Here is a 24303-nt window from a genome sequence, read left to right as displayed (position 1 = left end):
CCCCACTTCATCCTTATAATGGAACCCAGGTTTTTATCCAGAGTATCAAAGCCCCAGCTAAGATAGATACCTTCCAGCCTCCCAGGCAGCTAGATCTGGCCAAAGAGAAGTAAACACAGTCAGGTCAGGTCATTGCCTTCCGTCTCACTTAGAGTAAAAGCCCAAATCCTTACAAGTCTACAAGGCCCTGTACCTTCTGCCCCAGTCCTCCCCTCTATGACCTTGATTCCTACTGTCCCTTTGCTAGCTTTGCTCCAATCACATTGACCTCTGCGTACAGAACATTTCCCCATCCGCACGTCTCCCCTGTTACCTCTTTTAGGACTCAGCTCAATGACCCTTCCCTGATCAGCTCTTCACAACTGTGATGTTCCTCTCCCCAACACTCCCCATCACCCTTCTCTGTTTTATTTCTCTGCACTGAGGTCAATATTATCTCATGCACCAGATAGCTACCTTATTTTCTCTATCTCCCTCCACTAGAATGTAGGTTCCACAAAGGCAGTTTTCCAGTCTTGTTCATTGCTGTGGTCCAGTGCCGGGCATATGATTGGCACTCAATAAATATTTCTTAAATGGATACGTGTGGGACTTCTAGAAAGGCTGCTTAAGGGAAGGTGACTCAGGTGAGAGAATGCTCAATGACCCTTCCTTCTTTCCTCCCTTCCTCCTTCCCACAGTTTGGAACTCAGACATGATGGCTGGACCTCCAGCCACCACCTTGGATGCTGAGATAACCCTGGGGATGGGAACCATGCAGCAGAGTAGAGCAGAAAGACAAGGGGAGCCTAGGCGGGGCCACTTCGACAGCCCTGGATGACAATACCCAGATTTCTTTTACAGGAAGAAGAATAGACTTCTACCTCATATAAACAACTGTGCTTTTGGGTACCTGGCACACTAGCGTACCCAGCTGGGTATGACTGCCCCGAACTTTACACCATGTCAGAAAGTCCTTTCCTCCCTTCTCTGTGTGGCAAACTCCTACACTTGTCAGCGCCATCCTCTCCTAAGCCAGTGTCCCGAACGTTGCCTTCTCTCTGGCAGAATTCCATTTCTCTGTTTTTGATTATCTTGGTAGGTTGTCTAAGGGTATTTCTTTCTAGTGGGTCCTGAACTCCTAGAGGACAGAAATCAATCATCTATTCTTCTCATGACCCTGGCAACTAGCACAGAACTTGGCACTAGGGCTCTATCTGGCACATAATAGGGGCTTAATAAATGGATGCTGAGTTGATTGGCTGAACAACTCCGGGCTTAGAAAATCCACAACCACATCAATGATCCGACTACAGATTCTATTCTACCATGGCTCACATGTCAGAGCAAGAAGAGCTCATCATTCCAAGCATCATCACATTAATAATAACGACAAGGCTAATGATAATGACGATAGCCCCTTACACAGGAATATCACTTCGTAATTTTCAAAGCACTTTCCAATCTGTTATCTTATTTGTGTCTCACAATAGCCTTTGAAGCAGGCAGGGCCAGGTATGCTTCTGTTCCGGTTATAGATGAGGAATGTGGTGATCAGAGAGGCTAAATGAGTTTTCCAAGCCATTCAACTATTAAGAGGTAGAATTAAAACCAAAATCAGGTCTTCAGGCTGCCAAACCGGGGCTCAGCTGTGAATGATAAAACTAAATGACTAAAACAGCATGATGATAATAATAAATAAGCCCCAAGCCCTCCAAAATGGGAAAATAAAAAGAACTAGATTCTTTTTGTCCTAATAGATAAGGCCCGTTTCCAAACAACGTAACAGCAGAATACTGAAAATAACAACCCAAACAGTAAGGAACTTGTTACAAAGGTTGGATTAGAGCCATCCACTGAAATATAAGCAACCTTTGAAAAGAATAGCAAACGTCTTTGACTACTAATATGGAAAGATGCCCAAGATCTATTGCTGGGCAAAACCCAAGACAAAGCAAAAAAAAAAAAAAAAAAAAAAAAAGCCAACCCATGTTACAGATTAGTATATGTGGTGTGATCCCCATTCATATAGCACAGGGATCTGCAAACTACTGTCCACTGACTCGCTGCCTGCTTTTGTAAATAAAGTGTTACTGGAACACAACCATACCCGTTTGTTTAACATATCGTCTATGTCTGCTTTAGCATTACAACAGCAGAATTGATAGCAACACAGACCATCTGGTCTACTAAGCTAAAAATATTTACTCTCTGGTCCTTTACAGAAAAAGTTTGCCAACCTCTGGTATAGAATGTACGTTATTTATATGTATATAAAACATCTGGAATGAGGTAACAAACCATTAACACTGGTACTTCAGGGGATGGTAGTATTGGGAGATGTTAAGTTTTTAGAGCACAGTTTATATGCTTCTGTATTATTTGAATTTTTCCAACAAACATGTGTTACTTTGAAATAAGCATAAATGAAGAGATCTTGAATTTAGAAAGACAGACCATGGGAGAGCTGGGTGGTGGGAGTAGTCATGGCAGGAGCAGATGTGGAAAGCCGGTGGTAATTCCTCGGCCTACAGTGTTACTTCCAAGGGCTTGAAAGAGAAAATAGGTACCTTTTAGTACCTTTCAGTAAAAATTGACTCCTCTTGGCCTCTCCTGAGTTATTTCAGATTCTCCAACACTTGCTTTGAACCCTTCATCCCTCTGTCTGAAACCCTCCCCCCTCTCGCCCTTACACAGGGGGCTTCTTCTCAAGCTTTAGGTCTCTGTTCACGTGTTACCTGCTTGGCGAGGCCTTCGCCATTCTGAAGTGGGCTCCCCATTTCTCTTTCTTAGGATAGTTTGCTCTTTCCTAACTTATGCTTCTCGCTTCTTGTTCGTCTCCTTATTTACTGTCTGTTTCCCTCACTCACCTTTACATTCCCCTCGGGTGGGGACCCTGACACTTTTGTTCACCTCTGTGTCCTCTGCATCCAGCACAGGGCATGGCATGAAGTAGGAGCTTAATAAGCATTTGTTGAATGAATGAATGGTTACCAGACACGTGTATGGATGTCCTAGCCTGCCCCTCCCTCCCCAAGAGGAGGCCACAACACCTGCTGCAAGATAAGACTAAAGGTCCCTCCCACCCATCCTATTGGTTTCTCTGGCCTGAAAAAAGACACTAAACTTCCCTGGGACTCATTTTTAATAACTGTGTTCAAAAGACAGGATCCTCCTCCTTCCCTTTGCGTCCTTCTAGCGGAGGGTAAAACTACCCAGGAGGCTGCATTCAGATGAGAAGTGTACCAGAGCATGGTGTAATAGAAATCCACAGTTGACATGACTGCATTCAGAATCATCTCTTAGAAGGCCTGCCCAGAGATGACTAACACAGCACAGCCACCTTCCAGGAGCAACGGAACAGAGACATCTACAAATCCACCCCACCCATCCATCTTTGCCTTGTAATCAGGTGGGCTTCCAACATCCCATTTGTAGTAGAAATGCCTGTTGGTCTAGGATGTGAACTCCATGGAGGCCGGGACTTTGTTTTGTTCCCTGCTCTGTTCTTAGCCCCTATAACAGTGTCTGGCACATAGTAGGTGCTCAATAAATATTATTGAGTGAACAAATGAATCAAAATGCCCGATCTGCCTTTGCCCCTTATGCAAAAGCCTAATCCACCACCTAATCCACCTAATGACACCACTCAGTGGATACCTGACTTAAGCTTGTCAATCTGATGGTCCTTTGGGATTTGGAGTTGCGCTACAAACTGGGAAGTAATTCAAAGCCAAGAGTGAGGCAGCCCTACTGTCCTAGGAGAATGGAGAAGCAATGAAAATTGACCTGCAGAGAAAGGCGAATGTAGCATGTACTCAGAAAGGAGCAGGGAGGAGACGGAGTGGCCCTGGAGATGGAGGAGGGTGATTTCAACCTCCGATTTTCCCATCCTGATTGTAATCCCCTTGGGAGGTCATGCTTCCTGTCCTTGGGCTCTTGTATTCTAAAAATGTATTCCCTTTCGGTGTTAAGTGAGAGTGAGTGTTTATCATCTGTGTTGTTAAAATACAGAATGCGCTTTAGCTTAAATCAGTTTGGCTGTTAGTTGTTTTCTTAAAATAAAGTCTTCTTTTTGTCTCAACTTGGTTTAAGTGTTTCTGTTTTTCACATTTTTTAATAATAAATTGCTCCTTTTTCTGCTTAAGTTGGTCTGAGTGAGTTTCTTGATATGAACTAAGTGATCCCTCACTAAGATGGGATGAAACTCTTTCTGCTTCCTCCTTGGGAAGCTGGTGGGAAATGGGGAAAGGCTCCTGGTCTGTTCACCTTGGGTCAAAGGAGGAGTTGACCTGGGTCAGAGAGTGGTTTTCACTGGGCTAAGCCCAGCTGAGTCTGGCAACACCTCTCCAAGTCAGTCCTCAAACGCCTCCCAGAGCAGAACCCTTGAAGCCACAGCTCCCAGGAGACCCAGATCCTCAGCGGTAGTGGAGCCCTGGATCTCTCTGCCTTTGGACAGAAGATGGCTTCTAGATAGAGGAGGTCAATTCTTCTTTTCCTAAGAATCCACACCTGCCTCAGTGTGCAAGTCCTCCATGGGCTACCATTTCAATCCAGGGTGTTCTATGGACTCGCAGGGAGTACAGTGTCTAAATTCTTTGCCATGGATTGGAGAAGTATACAGGACACACATACACACACATCACGAATATTCATATATTTCCCACACTCATATATATATATACGTATATATATAAATCCCACACTCCCATATATATATATGTGTGTGTGTACAAAACATCATATTCATACTTTATATCTTCAATAAACAGAAAAGAAAATCTACTTCAGTCTACTGGGCTAGCCCCATGAAGAGAGGTTTTCCCTTCCAAACAAGGGCAGAACGAATGAAGTAGCCATCACCCAGGAAAAAAAGGCAATGGAACGGAAGAAGTTGGATCAAAGTATGTGACAAGTACCTACTGGTATGGGGCACGCTGCTAGGTGCTGTGCCTATTGACCAGCCCTCACAACAACCCCTTCCTATGGTGTCACCGTCCCTCTTTGACAGACAAGGAAGGGATGTCAGGGACGTTAAGTAACTTGTTTAAGGCCGCACAGGTGATAAGTGATGGCAGTTTCCCCTATACAGATAATTGAACGTGAATATCGTCTAGGCCTTGGGATCCAGTAGCAGAGTAGACCCATTCCAGGAATCCAGGGATCCTGTGATATGGAGAAGGAGACCACGGGGTAAGACAGGGTGTCCCTGGGCTCCATCAAATGGGCTACCTGACCAGAGGCTAGGGACATAGTAGAGGGATCACCCATGTTAGGAGGTGTGTAATCTGAGAAGGAAGGAAGGAGGGCAGCTCCAGTTCTCACCAGGTACCTCCCACCCCAAGCAGACACATTTATTTGGCACTTGTACCACAGATCCTCATAAGGTGGTAGAGGGTGCGTGGGGGGGTTGTGCCTTCCCCTCCCCTCTCCCCAGTAATTGGCCTCCTTCAGCTGCTCGCCTGGTTCAGATGGCAGCCCGGAAGGCTTTATTCTCTGGAGCTCTGTGTTGGATCTGAGGACCCCTCTAGATATGGTCTTGGGCCAACAGCTGAACGTGGAAGGGGCTTCTTTGGGAAAGAGGACCTAGAAGTGTAGCTGTAGCACATGGATTCATGGAGAAGACTTGGGGGAGAGGTGGCCACAGCCAGTTTGCCAGGAACAAGGCGACCAGGGAGGAAGCTGAGGGAGTTTCTGCCCAGTGGCCACTGTAACCAGGGATGATGAAATGCAGTCATCTTGTAAGAGGCTGGAAGTGGTGACATCTGGGGTAAAAGTGATGTAGAAGACCCAGGTGGGACGAGTCAGGTGTGGCTCTGGTCATTGCTAAGGCCTGGCTGGGGTTAAAGGATATCACTTGTGGTGGCTCCAAGTGCCACGTTTGTGCGACTGCTGGCTGTTCTCAGCCACTTGAGTGTGCATTGAATAAAAGACGCAGTTGTGCAAGGTTTAGGCATTGGAAGGATCGGGGGGCAGGAAAATTGAGGGGACTGATGAGAGTGTGATTAAAGAGATGAATAATAATAAAATGATGATGATGATACGGCAGTAGGGATGGTGGTGGGCGGAGCAATGGGGTTCCCAGGCTGAGTCTAAGTCATGCCTTCGGATAGAATCTCACGACTTGTGACTGTGTTTGTTCTGACATCAGCGTGTGGAGATTGAGTACAGGAGGTTTATCGAATCGCAGGTGTCTGGAGGAAGAGAGGATGGCAAAGTAGCCACTTCCCAGGCCAGCCCCTGAGAAGAGATGACCACAGGCAAAACATTCTCTAACTTGCACACCAAGCATCTTCTAGAACTGTATCTGACACACAGCAAGCGATGGAGAGTGACGAGGATTTCGGGGAGTTGATGGATGTGAACTGCTCAGGACAGTGCTGGCATCTGGCAGGCGCTAAGTTAACTACCATTATGACTGGGATTGTTTGTGAGCTTGTGTGAGATATTCCCAGGAGTTGCCACAAATATTTAATTAAGGGACACTTTAAAAGGTTGCTGAGGTCCCACATTATGCAAGTGGGGGACATGAGCCGGGAGCTTTTTAATTTTAACTGGTACTGTGACCCCATTTGTACACACAGGCTGATGAGGCCTGGGTGAACCTGGGTTACAGTAGCAATAATAAAATCGATCATCTCAACAGGATCTACAGAGTGTTTTAGTCCATATCGGGCATCATCCTCACACATTTCATTTATACGTATAACATACCTTCTGCAATGTAACTATTATTACCACCATTTTATAGACGGAGAAATGGGTTCCAAGAGATAATAATTTGCCAAGCTCACCAATCAAGCCAACAATGGAGCTGGGATTTGGATAACGGGGCCTGGGCTCGTTAGAGAAGAAGAAAAGGTCTAAGAGAGAATGGCAGAGTAGAAGAAAGTGGAGCGCTCGAGAGCCTGGAATACTCCTGCTGCTGCTACCATGTGAACATTACAAAATGTCTGGAAGGTGCCGGAGCCCAGACCAAGGGCTTTAATGCGTGGACTCATCAATTATGTTTCTGTGCTGTAGGAATTATTCGACCATTATCTTACAGATGAAGAGATGGCGTTTCGGAGCCGTTAAATAACTTGCTCCAGGCCACACAACAAACACGAGCCGTGCACCCAGTTGATGTGTCCATGCTCTTGACTGGGCAGGACCAAGACCTGTTTCTGTAAGCAAATTGTTATTAGAACACAGCCACGCCCGTTGCTTTCTGTTCAGCCTTTGGGTGCTTTCATGCTACAAGGGCAGTGCTGAGGAACCGAGACAGACCGCGTGGCTCGCAAGCCTGAACGATTTACTGCCTGGCCCTTTAAGAAAAAATTCGGCACCCTCGGCTCTCGACCCTCACACTCCTCTTGCCTTCATTAATCTAAAAGCGGAATGAGAATGAAAGGATGGGATAGCTGGAGGGCTGAGAAAATGTGATCAGGAAGTATCAGAAAGTGTCCAGTCTACGACAAGGAGCTAGAGGATAGCCGAGGAATGGCCTTGGGACAAAGGTCCAGGCACTGTGCCCCCAGGAGCTGGATGGGCTGTCCACGTGGGTGCCGAAGTTATCCAGGAGGGTGGGATGCTTTGGGGTAGAGAGGAGGACTGAGCCTCATATCAGAATCCTCAGCAAATGCAGGGGCGTGGCAACGAAGATGTCAGCCGATGGCAGGAGCTGAGGTTCTGAGACTCAAGAAGACCTAGGCATGATCCTCATAGAACAAGGAGCGAAGGGGAGTAGTGACGTGGAGGCAGAAATGAGGTGCAAGGAGAACGTGAGGCCCCTTTTCTCCCAGGCCTGGGGCACCTGGGTGTGAGGGACTAAGCCATCCAGAGGGCCGCAGAGAGGCAGGGGCTCTGCAGATGGCAGCGGGCTCCCCGTTATCCCGTCCAACGCTCTCCTCGCCACACTACACCTTCCCCATCCCTGGCCAGGTTTGGCCAGCCATGCTCTCAGTCATCTCTCTCTGCTCCCAGGGCCCTCGTCACCTCTGCCCCCAGGGCCCTCGTCACCTCTGCCCCCAGGGCCCTCGTCACCTCTGCCCCCAGGGCCCTCGTCACCTCTGCCCCCAGGGCCCTCACCTGTGTAGTCGATGATGAAGCCGGCATTGCTCACCGACGCATCGCTGCGGAAGGCGAGGAAGAGGCTGTTGCTGCTGCTCTCGATGCGGCCTGGGAGCTGGGAGCCGTAGAAGCTTCCTATGAGGGGGCTGAGAGAGTCCCGTCCATCGTAGATATGGAGGAAGTCATAGCCAGGCTCCAAGTTAAAGCTGGGGAACAAAAACATCCCGCCCCCATCCCACTAAGGTCAAATAAAGACGGTACTGGCCTCGGGTTCGACCGAAGGACAGGGCCTCCATCCCCCCAGCGCCCAACCCAAGACCTACTGCTGGGGAGGGGGAGGATGAAGCCCCCGTGACCTCCCAATAGGGAGAGAAGGTGGATAAGGCAGCCTCGGGAGGAGGAACCAGATTCTAGCATCGGTGTCCAGAAAGCTGGAGTTGAAAACCTATTTTAGCTGAAGCTAAAATATTTAAAAAAATCGAAATATATTTGACATGGCATGTAAATTTGAGGCATACAACATGTTGATTGGATACATTTGTCCATTGTTATATGATTGCCATTGTAGCAATAATTAGCACCTCTGACACATCACATAATTATCGTTTCTTTTTAGTGGTTGGAATGATTAAGATCTAGCCTATTAGCCAGTTTGATGATGATAACACAATATTGTTGTCTATATTTACTACACTGTGCACAGAAGGGAAAATCAGTTACCAGCTCTACACACAGAGTGGCCAGAACCCAGGTCTCTTACCTGCCTCTAATGTCTTTATACTGTCCACGTTGCACCCCCTTTCCTGAGGGGAAAGAGCCACGCCACAAGCCATTCCCAGGCAGGAAGGGGCCTATTCTGATGAAGGACCCTCACTTTACTCCTTCACCCTGGGGCTGGTTCTCAGCTCTCCTCAGGATCTGCTCCCATCCCACTCCTGGCTCTCACAGGTGTGCCTCTTTCTCAGCAATCCTGACCTTAGTCTAGGAAAAAACTCATTTTACAAACTGTCTTAGCTTAGCAAACTGAATATTAGAGATTTTGAGTGTAATTTGCCCTATTGGAATAGTTAGCATGAAAATGATGGAAAACACCAAGGACTGGCAAGAACGTGGAGCTACTGGAACGCTCATATCCTACTGGTGGGAGTGTAAATTGGTTCAACCACTTGGGAAAACTGTTTTGCAGTATCTACTAGACCTGAACATATGCGTGCCCTATGATGCAGCGGTGCCACTCTTGGGTGTACATCCAACAAAGGCAATTGGTGCCAATCAAGGGTGTAAAGATGGAAACGACAGAAGTAAATGAGTTTGCAGAGAATAGAGTTCTGATGCAAACTGGTTCATAGCCCAACCAAGGGCTAGGATACTCAGACACGCCACTTGGCAGGACTGAGAACAAAATGGCGGTTCTACCCTTTAGCTAAGACATGGCAGAGAGATGAGGCCATGAAATATCGAGGACAAAAGGGGTAGGGCTGCAAAGAGACAGGATGGGGATCTGGGAGGATTGGAGGTGGAGCCAGGTGTGCACTGGCCTCGCTCCTACACAGCACCCTCTCACACTGGTGTCAGCTGCAGGGTCACCCCACCATTGCTGGGTCTATGGTCTTCTGGCTCCCATAGCTCAGCCGCTTCATTGACTCTTTGAAAGGGCACCAGGGAAGGGTTTGGGAGTGGGTCAATTTGGGTCACAAATTATGACTCCATCACTTCCAAAATGCCTTCCATCTGCCCCTGCCCTCCATCAATCATCAGGTTTTATCTGAGCACCCTCAGTATGCTGGGCACTGTGCAAGGTGCCCAGGATACAGGGATGCATCCTTTCTTCAAGATGGTGACGGATCTGAAGGCAATGACAGACGTGAGGACAGCAAAGTCTAAAGTCTGTACAGGCATGTGGGAACACAGCGCCAGGTTTGTGGGGGAGGATGGGAACGAAGTTTGTCTTGGCATTAAAAGACCCTCAGCGATTGGACAAGGAGGGAAAAGGAAGTCGCTATGAAGGGAGAAGCAGAAGCAAAGTCACGAGGCATGAAATAATTTTGGAGACTGTGAGGAGTTCGGTCTGAAGCCCAGCGGTTAGACGGGGTTGGGTTAGGACTGGGTGGGGGAACTGAGGGGAGAGGTAAGCAGAGGCCACATGGCTTGGAATGAAACTCAAAAGACTGGACCAAAAAAAATTCCCAAAACAGAACAAACAAAAGGTTTGGAACCTTAATTTATAGAGAAGAAGGAGCCATTATAGGATTCAGAAATAAAGGATACATTTGTTTCTTTGTTTTTGAACGGAGGTATAATTTATACACCATGAAATAATCAGCTCTAAAGTAAATCACTCTCAGTTTTGATACATGGATATCAAGATCCAGAAGGTTTCCACCATCCCCCAAATTTCCCAGGTGCCCCTTCCCATCCCCGCCCCCAGAAGACACCACTGAACTGATTTTTATCACCTCGATTAGTTTTGCTGATCCTAAAATTTCCTATTAGTGGAATCATACGTTATGTACTCTGGTGTGTCTTCTATCAGTCAGCGGGAGATTTTGAGATTCATCCACGTTGTTGCATGTGTCAGTAGTTCGTTTCTTTTTATTGCTGAGTCGTATATTACCGTATGTTAAAATGGAAAATGAGGCGCATATTTCAGCGTTTTCCAGGGTCAACATCACACTGACAGCTAGCTAAAGACGAGATTGGCACGGGAGGCAAAGATGGGGAGGAACCAGTTAGGAGCCTATGGCAGTAATTCAGACAGAAAACAATAAGGGCTTCAACCAAGCCAGCAGCCGGGGGAATGCAGAAGAAGGGAAAATCTGAGGTTAAGGCAGCAGAGGCTCCACGCCTCAGCCTCTAACAGAAGGAGCAGTGAAGGTGGATGACGGGGCTGCTCCCCCAGTTTCAGAATAGAGCTCATCTGTGGGGAGAAGCAGGAGGCTTAGTTTTGTATGTGTTGTAATTGAGGAGCCTGCAGGCATCAGACAGAGAGCATCCAACAGGCTGCAGCCCACAAGAGAGTTTGGGCGGGTGGTAGAGGGGAGTCTCCAGTTTACAAGAGGAGAGTGAAGCATCGGAGAGGATGAGCTTGCCCAGGAAGGAGGTGTGGTGAGAAGACAAGGAATCTGTGACAGAGCCTGGCAAAGGGCATGAAAAAGAAGCCACAAAGTCCCAGAAGGAGCTGGAGGGCCCGCGGGGAGTAAGTCCACAAAACCAAGGGGAGAAGCAGGGGAAGGATGGAGGGAGTGATGAAGGATGAAGCATGGAAAGTGCTATTTGGTTTGGCAGCCAGGAGTGCGTGGGAGTTTCAGAGGAGTTTCCAGTGGAACCGTGGAGGAAGAAACCAGATGTCAGTGATGTGAAAGTGAACAACAGGCGAGGAAGGAGAGAAAAGCAGAGACAATTCTTTTGAAGAGTTTGCTTTTAAAAGAAACCAAGGAGATGGTGGCGGAGCTTGAAGCGGGAGCAGCTGAGAGACACCTGGGCTGTTCCTACACTGGGGAAGCAGATGGGAGGAGCTGGTGAGAGCAGAGGAGGAGAATTCAGAAGGGCAGGGGAGAAAGGACCCAGCAGTGCCCTACTTTCTGCATCTTAGCATCTTAGCATCATCAGAGGTTAAAGAAAAGAAAGGAAGGAAGAAAGAAATAATAATAGCTACTTCATAAATTATCCTAAGGATTAGCACAGTGCTGGGCACACAGGAGATGTTCAATAAATGCTGGTTTCTCTCCTTTTCTGGACTCCTTCACCCCCCTGTTATGAAACCCCGCTCACAGCAGACCTATGTATACTCACCCAGAGACCCGGGTTTGCACCCCTCGCTGCTCTGAACCCTCCATCTCCCACCGGGGGGAAAGGTACATACATGTTAAATACCAGGGCGATGACGTAGTCTGGAGAGACGGTCACCTTCCAGTCGCACTCCTTGCCTGGCGGGTAGGGTTCTGGGTAATTTGGTGACAGGATGACTCCCGATGGTCCCGTCAGGTCTCCCCCGCAGGGAGCTGAAGAGAGAGGAAGATGAGGGTGAGACTGTCCCCTTCACCTGGTCACCTTTCAATGGGTATTGGTAGAGGAGGGACTGAGTCTGATACACCTAAATTAGAACTTGGCTCCAGGGGCCCAGGGGAGGGTGGATTGCAATGGGCATGAGGTTTCACCTTCAAGTGATGGAGATGTTTGGAACAGGATAGAGGAGGTGCTTGTACAACATTGTCAATGTACTAAATGTCACTGAACTGTTCATTTTTCAATGGTTAATTTTATGATATGGGAATTTCACCATGCTGTTATTAAAAAGCAAAACCAAAGTACCTGGCTCTGCCACTTCCTGGCTGTGTGATCTTAGGGAATTTACCTAACCTCTCTGGACCTCAGTGTCCTTCCTCTATTGCACAGATAATACCTCTTTCATGGGGGTAGTTGTAAAGATTTTAGAGATGTCTGTTAAAGCACTTGGCATACCGTACGTAGTCAATATATAGAGCCATCACTAGGCCTTTAGATATGAAATACACGGTCTACTTCCAGGGCCTCACATCCTGTCTCTGGGCGAGCTTTGTGGGTATTCACCACGAGTCCCAGCGCACTTAATGTCAGGAGGAGCGGAAAGCAATCGTGTACCTGCCAAGTGTGCCTGGCCTCCTACACTGCCAGTGCTCTTAGGGCTGTAGATACCTTCCAATTTTCTCAAAGGCCTTTGTCCAAGAGATCACGTGTTCCTCTGTTGTACGGAGATATTACAAAACCCCAATTAGTCCACAGTGGTCCCCCTCCCCTGAGATGACGGGCCTTTCTAGGGGCAGGGAGTGGGGAGGTGGCCAGGGATACAGCAAGCAATTCATCCAGAGCCCTCTGGGGGTACTTCCCAGATCCTGAATCAGGGTCTCCCCCAAATGGCTGGGTTATTGCTCCATAGCATGAGGGTCTGATAAAGTAGAGGCTGGGGGTGTATGGGGCCGCTAACAGGAAAAGATGGCTGACACTCTAAACATGGCTTGGTCTGAAAACCTCAGGGCAGCAATGGAGGTTGGCGGTACTTTAGGCAAATGGTGAGCCCACAGGAATGGACATGGAGGTGGGAGCCAAGGGTACATCCAGGACTGAACTTTAGAGTGGCCGTTTGCTCGTCCCAGGGCTGAGCTTTATTGCCTCAGTGTAGCTTTTACTCGGGGTGAGGTTACAGGGCTGGATCAATCCCCAGCAGGGTCTCTTTACAAGATGGTAGGTCTTCAGACCAGGCCATTAAAGCCCTAACGTGGCTGAACACAAAGCCCGAGGCGTCCTGAGTAGTGTGGGTTTTTTTCTGTGGAGAATATATCTCAAGTACCAACTTGAGTACCAGAAACACTCAAGTGGACACCTATTAAATGTCAGACACACGTACAGCATTTTAGATCCGTTATCTCATTTCTGTCTCATAACAACTTGCTGAGCCATGGATTATTCTTCCTGACTCAGAAAGGAGGAAACTGAGGCTCAGAGAGGTTAAGGAACTTGCCCAGAGGCACTCTGAGACTCAGACCCACATCTGCCTGGTCCCAAAGGCCGTCACTTCCCCATTCTTCTGCACTGCCTCGGAATCGTTGGCCGCAGTGGGAGGGGAGAGGGCTGTCCCTCCCTGCAAGCTGGCAGGGGCGGGGCCCCAGGAGAAGAGATTCTAGGAGTGAGGATGGTCCCTCGAGTGTGGTCTGCCTTGTATCTCACTCACTTCTTCTCCACTGAACCCTCTCTAGACAAGATGGTTTGGATGGATGGGACAGACTAGAGGCCTGCCTGATAAGGATAAAACATTGGACTTAACAAAGCAAGACCACACAGTGCAGTCCACAGAGTGGCCCTACCGAGTCTGGGCTAGAAACACAGTGACGCAGCCAGTGAGAGTAGGAAGCCCAGTCATGGCAGCAGGTCCAGCTACCGCGGCATCTTCCCAATGATGCCTCCATTCGGGGAAGGGCTGCTAGGCACAACCTGCCTTTACAGCCCAGGGGTTCCTTCCCTTAAGCTGCCACAGGTGGGGTGAATCTGGGTGTTTCAAAACTGCTCTCGTTATTCTTCCGCCAACCCCCAAAGTGCCCTCCGTGTGTTTGGGTTCGTGGCCCCCGCCCTGGCCCAGCTCCCTGACAGATGCTCCCCAGTATCGGACAGTCAGGCATCCGCTTCCCACTCAGGACCCCGGCGTGGGCCTCACCGCCCTCTGCCAGTTGTCTTCAAGGCCCTGGCTGGACTCCTGGGCTGCTTCACCCACAGGACAGACAGGTCCCGCTGCTTGGGCGGGGCTGGCAGAGGGGCACAAAGTCCCCCTTCCCCTTCTAGGCCCAGGCACTGGCCAGCAGGACAACTGAGCTGCAGGAGACTAAATGAGGCCTTGGTGACATCCCAGTGGCACCCCATCCTTTCAGCGGGTACTCAACCAAGCTGGACCAGAAGCCAGGCCTCCCTTCCAATCCTGGGCACTGGCGCCCCCTCGCCCCACCGTCAGGCCTGGTCTGCTCCCCACTGAGTTAGAAGGAGAAGCCAGGCTCCACCCTCAGGCCCAGGCTTGACCTTACAAACCACGTTGCCCAGGTTGGAACGGGAACAGGTGATCATTCCAGGCGGTTAAAAAGCGGGCAGGCTGTGCCGACAGGTGAGAGTTGTGAAAAAGACCAACGATTTCGACGTTACACAGTCCTGGGTTCCAATTTTGACCCGGCTACCTCCTAACTGTGACTCTGCTCAAGACCATCCCACCTCTCTGAGCCTCTGTTATCTAATCTATAAAATAAAAAAAAAAAGAGAAAGAATAATGACGATAATGGCCTCTAACATACACAACGTTTACTATGAACCAGGCATGGTTCTAAGTGCTTTATGGCATTATCTTATTCAATTCTCAAAACAACCCCACGTGGGCTTCCCTGGTGGCGCAGTGGTTGAGAGTCTGCCTGCTAATGCAGGGTACATGGGCTCGAGCCCCGGTCCGGGAAGATCCCACATGCCGCGGAGCAACTAGGCCCGTGAGCCATGGCCGCTGGGCCTGCGCGTCTGGAGCCTGTGCTCCGCAACGGGAGAGGCCGTGATAGTGAGAGGCCCGCGCACCGCGATGAAGAGTGGCCCCCACTTGCCACAACTAGATAAAGCCCTCGCACAGAAACGAAGACCCAACACAGCCATAAATAAATAAAATAAAATTAAAAAGTGTACAGGTTTTAATTTAAAAAAACAAACAAAACAGACAAACAAAAAACCCCAAAAAACAACCCCATGAGATAGGTACTATTATCTTCCCTGTTTTACAGGGCAGGAAAATGAGGCACAGGGAGATGAAGTGATTTGTCTAAGGCTACACAGTTTGTCACGGTAAAGCGGGACTCGAACCCAGGCAGTTGGAATCCAGAACCCAAGCTCTAAACTTACACACGGTGATTTCACTTGTGAATACGTAGGTACAACGTCTATCCCAGCACCTGTCATGGGGATGACGCTCCATGAACATTTGTTATCGCCCTTTGCTTCCTCCCTATAATGAAGGGGGAGGAAGACCAGCCAGACCGTCCTGGCAGACTGCCAAGGGAGCTGGAAATTAGGGGCTTGTCACTGGGATTTCCAGACTGTTTGAGAGGACAGGCAGGTGTTCACTTAGTTGCGAGGAACATTTCCCCACGCCGAGCGCAGAAGAGTGGGTAACGAAAGCTGAATTAACCTCTCCGCTCTGCTGGCTGCCCGTTTACTGGGTCAGAGAGTTGAAGCAATTTCCCCAAGGCTACTGAACTAGTAAATGGCAGAGCCAGGAACTGAACCTGGATCTGTCTTCTTCAATATCCTATACTCTCTCAACGTAGCACAACACATAGTTGAGAACTGAGATTGCTCTGAAACCCAGGTCTCGCCTTCCTGTCTGCAGTACGTTCACGGAGATCCAACCACACATACCCATGTGACTCCTCATTGCCACCGAGGGACAGGACTTAGCGTCAACACCAGGCCTCAGAGCATGCCCAGCAAAGGCCAGTCCTCAGATGCCTGGACAGCGCCTCCCCTGAGTCTGTGTGCAAAGAGGTGCAGGGCGTCGCCAGGGTGGGCAATGCTGGGGTGCATCTCAGGAAGTCCCCTGAGCCCATCTCCGGGGTGGGAATCAGTGTGGGAGGTAGGAAAATGAAAAGCTTTGCATTCAGACTGATGTGGGTGTGACTCTTGACTCTGCCAAATCCCGGCTCTGGGATTTGAGGCAAGATCCTCAAAGTCGCCTAAGCTTCAGTCTCCTCTACTGTAAAATGAGGGAACGGTACTCATTACAGAGAGCTGCAGGGAAAGTTAAGTGAGGTTGCCTAAGTAAATGTCCAGTTGCACACAGTAAGGACTCCACGACTACTGGTCTCTTCTAAGAGCCATCACTGATACAGCAGAGAACCGCACTCAGTATTTTGCCTGAGGAAAAGAGCCATGTGAACGTGAGCCCCTGGAACGTTTGTTTCCATCAATTTCTCTTTCTTTCCTGTCCTCCTCTCCCTTCAAGTTCCTTCCTCCTCCCAGCCTTAAGGAACTGGGGAGCAGGATCGATTCCTCAGGCACCAACCCTTACGAGCTACATGACCTTGGACACATCACAGAGCCTCCACTGCTTCATCTGGCAAATGGGGAGATTTAAGGACTAAGGACGGATCTGGAGAACCAAAATCCAGGCAACCAATAATTTCCTTGCCAAGAGGAAGAGCAAAGGTCTTTCCTTTACCTCCAGGTCTGTGGGTGCCCTTCTAGCGCTCCAGGTGACAGAAGAGTCATTTCAGAACCTGAAGACCCTTGCTACCCGAGGTGATCCACAGTCCTCCTTCCAATCTATAGGGTCTGGGTCAGGAGAAGAGGGACAGGCACACCTGGCTTAAAAATCTTTGGGACCATTTTGGAGAGTGAAGGATTCATAGTGTGTAGAGTGTGGGTGTGTGAATGCGAGTGAGTGTGTGTATACATAGACACGCGAAGCAGAGTAGGCTTTGAGTTTTCTGCGACTTTCAGCTCTTCTGACTCTCCTGGCCAGGCTCAAGATGTAGCTGCCACTTAAGGGGGTAGGAGGTCTGGAGCACACAAGTGGTGGGACCAGAGGGGAGGGTTCACACTGCAGCTGCTTTGTACCGATGCACGTTGGTGGGCTGGGCTGCCAGAAGAATCTGTTCTCGATCTTCACACAGCTGATCTCTGCACTTCCCTGCAGCGCATAGCCGGGGTCACACTGGAACACCGTGGAGTCACCGGCTTCCCAACTGTCGCCACTCCGGCTCCCATTCTGGGGGACCCCAGGGTCATTGCAGGATGTTGCTGTGGACACTGGGATAAGAAAACAGAGGAGGAAGTGGGGTTGCCTAAGTGTCTGCCAGACAGCGAGGCTCCTGGCTCACCACCCTCACTGACATCACCACGTCCATCACCAGGGCCACTGCTGGAATCTCCATTACCTCCCGCCGGTGTAACAGCGGGAGCAACAGCGCCACCATCTCCGTTCTCACACCCATTACTGTCACCACCTCCACCACTACTTGTGACCATCACTTATTCTACTGGTACCCTCACCATTACCATCATCCACCTGTCCTGGGATACTATACTATGAGTTAAGCATGACTGCACCGCTATGACTGTAGGACTGAGTTCAACTTGTTATAACGATACAAGCCTTATTACAAAGATTAGCTTTGCAATTTTGCAAAATGTAGCTAACATGATCCGTATGAGGGAGTGACAAGGTAATTAAGCATAAACTCCAATATTCAACCAGAAAGGTCTGCAAAGGAGTTTGGGAGTTGTCCTGCCTGAATGCTGAGCAGTGGTTGAGAAGATGCTTGGAGTTACTAAGGTCGGGTGAAGGTCATGTTCTCCCTTGTATGGCAAACCACCAACAACTCATCAGACTGAAACCCGAGAGAATTCTGGTGTTTGTAGCAAGTGGCAAAGTAGAGTTCAAAATAAGTATAAATAGTTGGGGTGTATTAAAAATTCTAAAAACTCAGGAATTTGGGAGATGTTTGTAGTCTAATACCAGACAGCATAATACAGAGAAGGTGTTTTAAGAGCAAACATCAAATGAATGATGGAAGGGAGGAATAAATAATAAAAGCACAACTGAGGGAACAAATGGACAAAATGCAGCATGAGAAAACACACCAAAGGAAATGGTACAACAGGAACTCCAGAGAAAAGATTCTGAGGCAGCTGCCTCCGCGGTCCCCGCCTGTGTCATCATTCACAGACTGTGGTTGGCAGGCCCCAGGGACAGGAGGTTCTGGAGGACACAGGACCCATAATGTTCATTGGCTTGTTTTTCTCAGAAATTCTGGCAGTTTTTCTCAGAAATTCTGGGAAAAATAACTTTTACACTAAGACAAATGAATTTATTATGGAGTAGAATGTAAGATTCACATTAGTTCTTAAGCAAACCAGGAAGCCTCAAAGAGATTTTATGCTTCCTACATCCCTCAGATCTCCTGGGGATATACATTCACTCTCCTCTGCTTTTAGGATGACTTCGGTGGAAAAGCCCAGGGCAACTGTATACACTAATAGCACTAATTATACCATCTAGGATTGCACGGACGAGTCGGGAGTTGGAGTATCTAATACCTTACACCCAGTAACGGCTAAGACAGTATGCAACAAACCGAGGCCCACAGCCAAATCTGGCTCTATGCCTGTTCTTACAAATAAAGTTTTATTGGAACACAGGCATGCTCACTTGTTTACATATTGTCTACAGCTGCTTTCATGCTCCGACAGCAGAGTGGAGTTGTTATGACAGAGATCATGTGGTCCACAAAGCCTGGACTTGCACAGAAAAAGATTTACCACCTGTACTTTCACGGAAAAAGCTTACCCACCCCTGGTTTATGGTCTCTCACACTCTCCTCTTTGGAGATCACATTTTAAACCTACCCTTTGCTTTGATCCAGCTTTAAATCATTAACACCCTCCATGATCTGCTATCACTACGCTCCAGGCACACTGGTAAAATCTCCTTCCAGTACAGCCAGCTTAGCCCCCTCCATCTTCCCCCATCCCTGCGCCCAGGGGCCTTTGCACCTGCTGGCCCTTCTGCTTGGAATGCTCTTGCCATGCATCTTCCCATGCCAGCTCCATCCTGTCATTTAGTTTTCAGCTCCAGTATCCTCTTCTCATACAGGCCTCTTTGGTCACCTTCTGGGCTCATCCCTTAACCCCTTCCATCAAATTTGTCACATTATCCTGTTTTGTTCTCTGCATAACACCATCTGTAATCATCTTGCTAGTTCATGTGTTTGCCTCTTACTTGTGCATCTCTACAGGAATAGAGACCTTGGCTGTTTTGATCTCAACTGTATCTCCAGGGCCTAGAGTGGTACCTGGCACACAGTGGTGTTCGGTAAATATTTCTTGGGTGAATAAATAAATGAACAAACTATCACCATCAGATACTTACTGAATTTACAAAGTCAAACAAGAACCAATCTTCTTACTACCCAATTAAAAACAGACTTAGCTTTCATCTCTAGCTTTACAGCGTACACATGTAAACGATTCCCTGGGAGAAAAATAGCTCACTGTTGTGACCACACTCAGAAAGATTATTTATAGGGGAGGCAGTGGGGTGCGATGATTAAGGGCCTAGGTTTGGGAATCAGACACAGGTGTTTTGACCCAGGCTCTGCTACTTACTAACTAGATGACCTTGAATGAGAAACCTTTCTGGGCCTCAGAGCCCACATCTGCAACATGGATTAATGATGATGCCTGTACTTTATGGTTTTTGTGAAAATTATAAGAGATAACGTTGTAGAGAGTTTAGGGTGGTGTCGGCTCTATAGATGGCAGTGGTTACACCTTCCTCTCCTTCTTTGCTCCCGCTCACCTTTCTTCGTTCTCACTTTCTCCCTTTAATGCTACTGAATGTGAGCTGCTTGGCAAAGCCTCCAGGGAGAGGCTGGATCCGCGTAGTACACACAGGATGTTAGATGTTACACAGTCATGTTTACTCAATAAAGCCAAGTCTGCACTAACCGTCCCTGGCATTTCTGTACAATCCCCCGTCAAACACACACTATAATGTTAACATGGGGTGAGCCGTTCTCTCTTCCCTAGAGTAGTGCTGGTATTTGCTAAGCGATGACAGCAACAGGGAAGGTGACCTTTTCCAAACCTCGGGTACACCAGCACACCAGGCCAGGTAGTTTGGCCCACTCCCCTGTCTGTAGGCCTAAGTGATGTTCAGGGTGGCTTGCCCAAAGCAACTCTTGTGTTAGAGAAAAACACCCTTTCATTTGTTCAAGCCTTCCTGTGCCCAGGGGTCCAGTAAGCGGTGAGTGAGCTCCTGCTGCATACACACGCTGTGCGGGAGTCTGATGGGCATGAGGTGGCCCCTACCCTCTAAGAGCTTCCTGTGAGCTGGCAAATAGGTGGCCAGCTCCCAGGCGAGGCCAGGTGCCCGGAACTGGCAACGTGCTGAAGAAATAGAAGTTGAGTGCTGGGGGCGCTATCGGCGACAGCAGTTTGTTCTGAATGGGGAGCTTGGGAAGAAGTGGCATCTGAGATGAACCCTGAAGGACGATAGGGCTTCTACGAGTTGGGCAATGCATGAGAAAGCAGCTGAAGCTGCTGGGCGAAGGCCCGGCTCACCACAGCGCCCAGGGACTCTGTCCCACGTGGCAACTGCAAGGACACATTGGAGGTCAGATAATGCAAATCCACGGGGGAATTTGCCGGTACGATGATGGGCTCTTTTTTTTTTTTTTTTCCTTTTTTAAAGCCATACCCATCAGCTTGAGCACAGAGAACATACGTGTCTGGCTTAATTGCTCCCAATTCTCCTCCCCGCAGCAAGTGGGCTGAGCTGTCTCTTCAGCGTTCTACTCTCCTTACTGCTGGGAGAGCCTTCTATTGCTTATCCCAGCAGTCTCCAAAGTTTGTTCCATGAAATGCTAGTCTCTTGAGAGGGCCTAGAGAAAAGTCATCCATGATGAAATATGTTTGAGAATTGTGACCTACCAGACCCCTTCCTAATGCGTCTGCATTAGCAGAACAAATGTTCTCGGAGGCTCCGAATGACAGAGAACCTCTTTAGGTCTGCCTCAACCTAAGCACCTTCCTGACATGACGTGACCACACAGACTTCCTTTTCCTTTAAATACCAATTAATTGTCCATGGAACTCCTGGGAACAGATGTTGGGAAATGCTTATCTAAAATGACTCTCTTGTCGCCCCGCAGTGGGACCCTAACCTTAGGTGAGTTCAATGTTACTCACTGGTTCCCGGGGACCCTCTCCATGGGTGAATGGGTGCGGGGATTTCCAGTCAGAAGACTCCCAATGAACTCCACAAGGAGCTATTCCTCGAGAGGCCGGCAGCCTGCATGAGCGTTAAGTGGGCAAGTTCATGAGTACACAGGAACATGATCCTGGAGACCCTCATTTGCCACACATGCTGCTAAATGCTCGTCTCCATGGGGAAGACAGAGGCAGGAAAGAGCTAGAAGTAGGCTCTGTAATGCCATTGCAGCCTTACTGGTGCTAGAGCTATACCCAACCACCCTTAGCTGACACACCTACCAGGTGAGAGTGTGGAGGCAAAGCCATGGCCCAGGTGCCACACAGCCTCGCTCTGGCATCACCATGGAAACCCCCCTCTCACATACACACAGTGGAGTAAGGAGATGGTAATGAAGACAGCTGCTGTATAATAAACATAAGCATAGACCGAGGCAGAGTCACTCGTGCAGGGAGATGAGTGATGGAAGAGGCACTTCAGAGGAGATGAGATGATGCATCGCAGGGAGAGGCAGGACCAATCATAGAAACGAGCCAGTACTGGGACTTGGATGTTTGAGCATTGCCCATTTTTGGTAGCCCGCTGTCACGCTCCTCCATAGCTGGCTACCGCAGCACATAATTAATTGAATTTAGATGACTCGTATTTGGCTTCCGGTCCTTCCTGAGACGTGCACCAGACTAAGAACAAGAGTGTGTGACATGTCAGCTCAGCTCTTCTGTGACTGTGCTCCAAGCCAGTGTCAGCTGTCCCTCCCCTGCCTCCCTCCCCACTCTCCACGTTTCAGCCACAGTGGACAACCCTCCACTTCCAGAGCCCGTTATCCTGCCTCTCACACATTCACACGCTTGTTGCACCCAGGATGCCCTTTTCTCTCTTTCTCATCTAATAAGGACCCACAAATCCTCCAAGTCCAACTCCACGGCAACTCTAAATCCACGTCACAGTTGACTATGCCCTCCCTGAAATACTGTCTTTTCTTCTGTAACTTCTACTCACCCTTCCGGTTGGAGCGTGGGCATCACCTTTCCTGGAACATCTTCCCTGATGCTCCAAGGTGACCATGATAGCTCACGTTTCTCCCTCCAGATACTCGTTGATTTGTATGTCAGTGTTTATTCACCTACCTGTCTCCCCTCCCCTCAGAGTAAGCTCGGCGCAGATATCGGAACAAGCACTACCCATGGACCAGACACAGAGCAAATGCTCAATAAATATCTTTACCCGAGTGGAGAGATGGAGGAAAGAAGGGACTTGCGGGAGGAGGAAGGGGGGTTACGGCAGGATCGATGGATGGAGGCTGGCGGAAGGTGGGCACAGACCTGAGAACTGAATGGCAAAACCCTGCTTGCTGGTGAAGAAGTCGGTGCTGAACTGCAGAACGACCAAGCTGAAGGTGCTGTGCAGGTCCTTGGGCAGGGCCGGGCCGCTGAGCTCCTTCAGCAGAACCCCATTCTCCACAGGCCCATCCCAGATGCGCAACACGTCATGGAGCTCCTCCGTGTCAAAGACCAGGAAGTGGAGTCTGAACGGAGAGAAGAAGCAGGTGGTCACTCGGGGCTCAGCCCCTTCTTTCCAGGGGCTTCCGGTCAGGCAAAGTCCTACACCTAAGAAAGACTTGCAGGAAGGAAGAGGATTAGAGAGAATTATCCTCTCAATTTCCATCCAGCCTGCTCCACCCATTGGAGGTCACTAGAAAATGGGAACAAGGGTGAGGGAGGGTAGATTTTGGGCATCCTGTTTATTATCGTGGAGCTTCCTGTTGCCACTGTAAAACCCCACCCACCTCCTCAACTCTACACGGCAGTCCCCAGGCCTCACTCCTGAGCCCCTATCCCTATCATTCTAGCTGGAAGGGGATGCTGAGAAGGCAGGATCTGGGGATAAAGGATAGAGGTAAAAAAACAAATACTCAGTCAGAAGCCCAGCAAGGTATTTCGTGGATATTGACAGACCGACTCTAAAGTTTATATGGAGAGGCAAAAGATCTAGAAGAGCCAGCACAACACTGAAGAAGAATACATTTGGAGAACTGACACTACCTAATGTCAAGACTCACTATAAAGCTACAGTAATCAAGATAGTGTGATATCAGTGAAATAGCAGACAAATAAATCAAAAGTCCAGAAATGGACTCATATTAATATAGTCAATTGATCTTTAACAAAGGAGCAAAGATAGTCTTTTCAACAAATGGTGCTGAAACTACTGGACATCCACATGCAGAAATGAATCTAGACACAGACTTTATACCCTTCACAAAAATTAACTCGAAACAGATCGCAGACCTAAATGTAAACGTAAAACTATAAAACTCCTAGAAGATCACATAAGGGAAAACTCAGATGCCCTTGGGTATAGTGATAACTTATTAGATACAATACCAAAGGTACAATCCATGAAGAAAATAGGTGATAAGCTGGACTTCATTAAAATGAAACATTGCTGCTCTGCAAAAGATAACAAGATACCAAAATCTGAGGGTGCTCAAATTCCTCATACAGAATGGCCTGGTATCTGCAAAGAACACCCTCCTGTATGCTTTAAATAATTTTTAGATTACTTATAATACTTAATACAATGTTAATGCTATGTAAATAGTTGTAAATATAATGTAAATGCTATGTAGATAGTTGCCTGTGCATGGCCAATTCAAGTTTGCTCTTTGGAACTTTGTGGATTGTTTTCAAATATTTTCCATCTGAGGTAGGTTGAATCGGTGGATCCTGAACGTGCAGATATGGAGAGCCAATTCTACACAAAGAATTCTCAAAACTCAACAGTAAGAAAACAAATAACATGATTAAAAAATGGGCTAATGTTTACCAGATACCTCACTAAAGAAGATATGCAAATGACACATAAGCATGTGAAAAGACGTCCCACATCGTATGTCATCGAGGAAATGCAAATGAAAAAAGCAGTAAGATACCAGTGTACACTCATTAGAATGGCTAGAATTCAGAACAGCACCAAATGCGGATGACGATGTGGAGCAACAGGGACTC

General features: G+C 48.3%; 1 protein-coding gene across 1 annotated transcript in view; it reads right to left on the bottom strand.

The window, feature by feature from the left end:
- Positions 1 to 24303, bottom strand: part of CSMD2 (CUB and Sushi multiple domains 2) — a 669690-nt gene that overhangs the window by 140241 nt on the left and 505146 nt on the right. Inside the window, exons 26-29 of the mRNA XM_060142710.1 lie at positions 22618 to 22820; positions 17140 to 17331; positions 11894 to 12032; positions 8050 to 8237 (exon numbers count right to left, since the gene is read on the bottom strand). Of these exons, the coding sequence (XP_059998693.1) occupies positions 8050 to 8237; positions 11894 to 12032; positions 17140 to 17331; positions 22618 to 22820 (722 nt within the window). The remainder of the gene's footprint in view (positions 1 to 8049; positions 8238 to 11893; positions 12033 to 17139; positions 17332 to 22617; positions 22821 to 24303) is intronic.

This window comes from Lagenorhynchus albirostris, chromosome 2 (assembly GCF_949774975.1).
Source record: "Lagenorhynchus albirostris chromosome 2, mLagAlb1.1, whole genome shotgun sequence".
NCBI classification, from domain to species: Eukaryota; Metazoa; Chordata; class Mammalia; order Artiodactyla; family Delphinidae; genus Lagenorhynchus; species Lagenorhynchus albirostris.
Note: the sequence above shows the minus strand (reverse complement) of the source record. Positions and strands in the feature narration are given on the sequence as shown.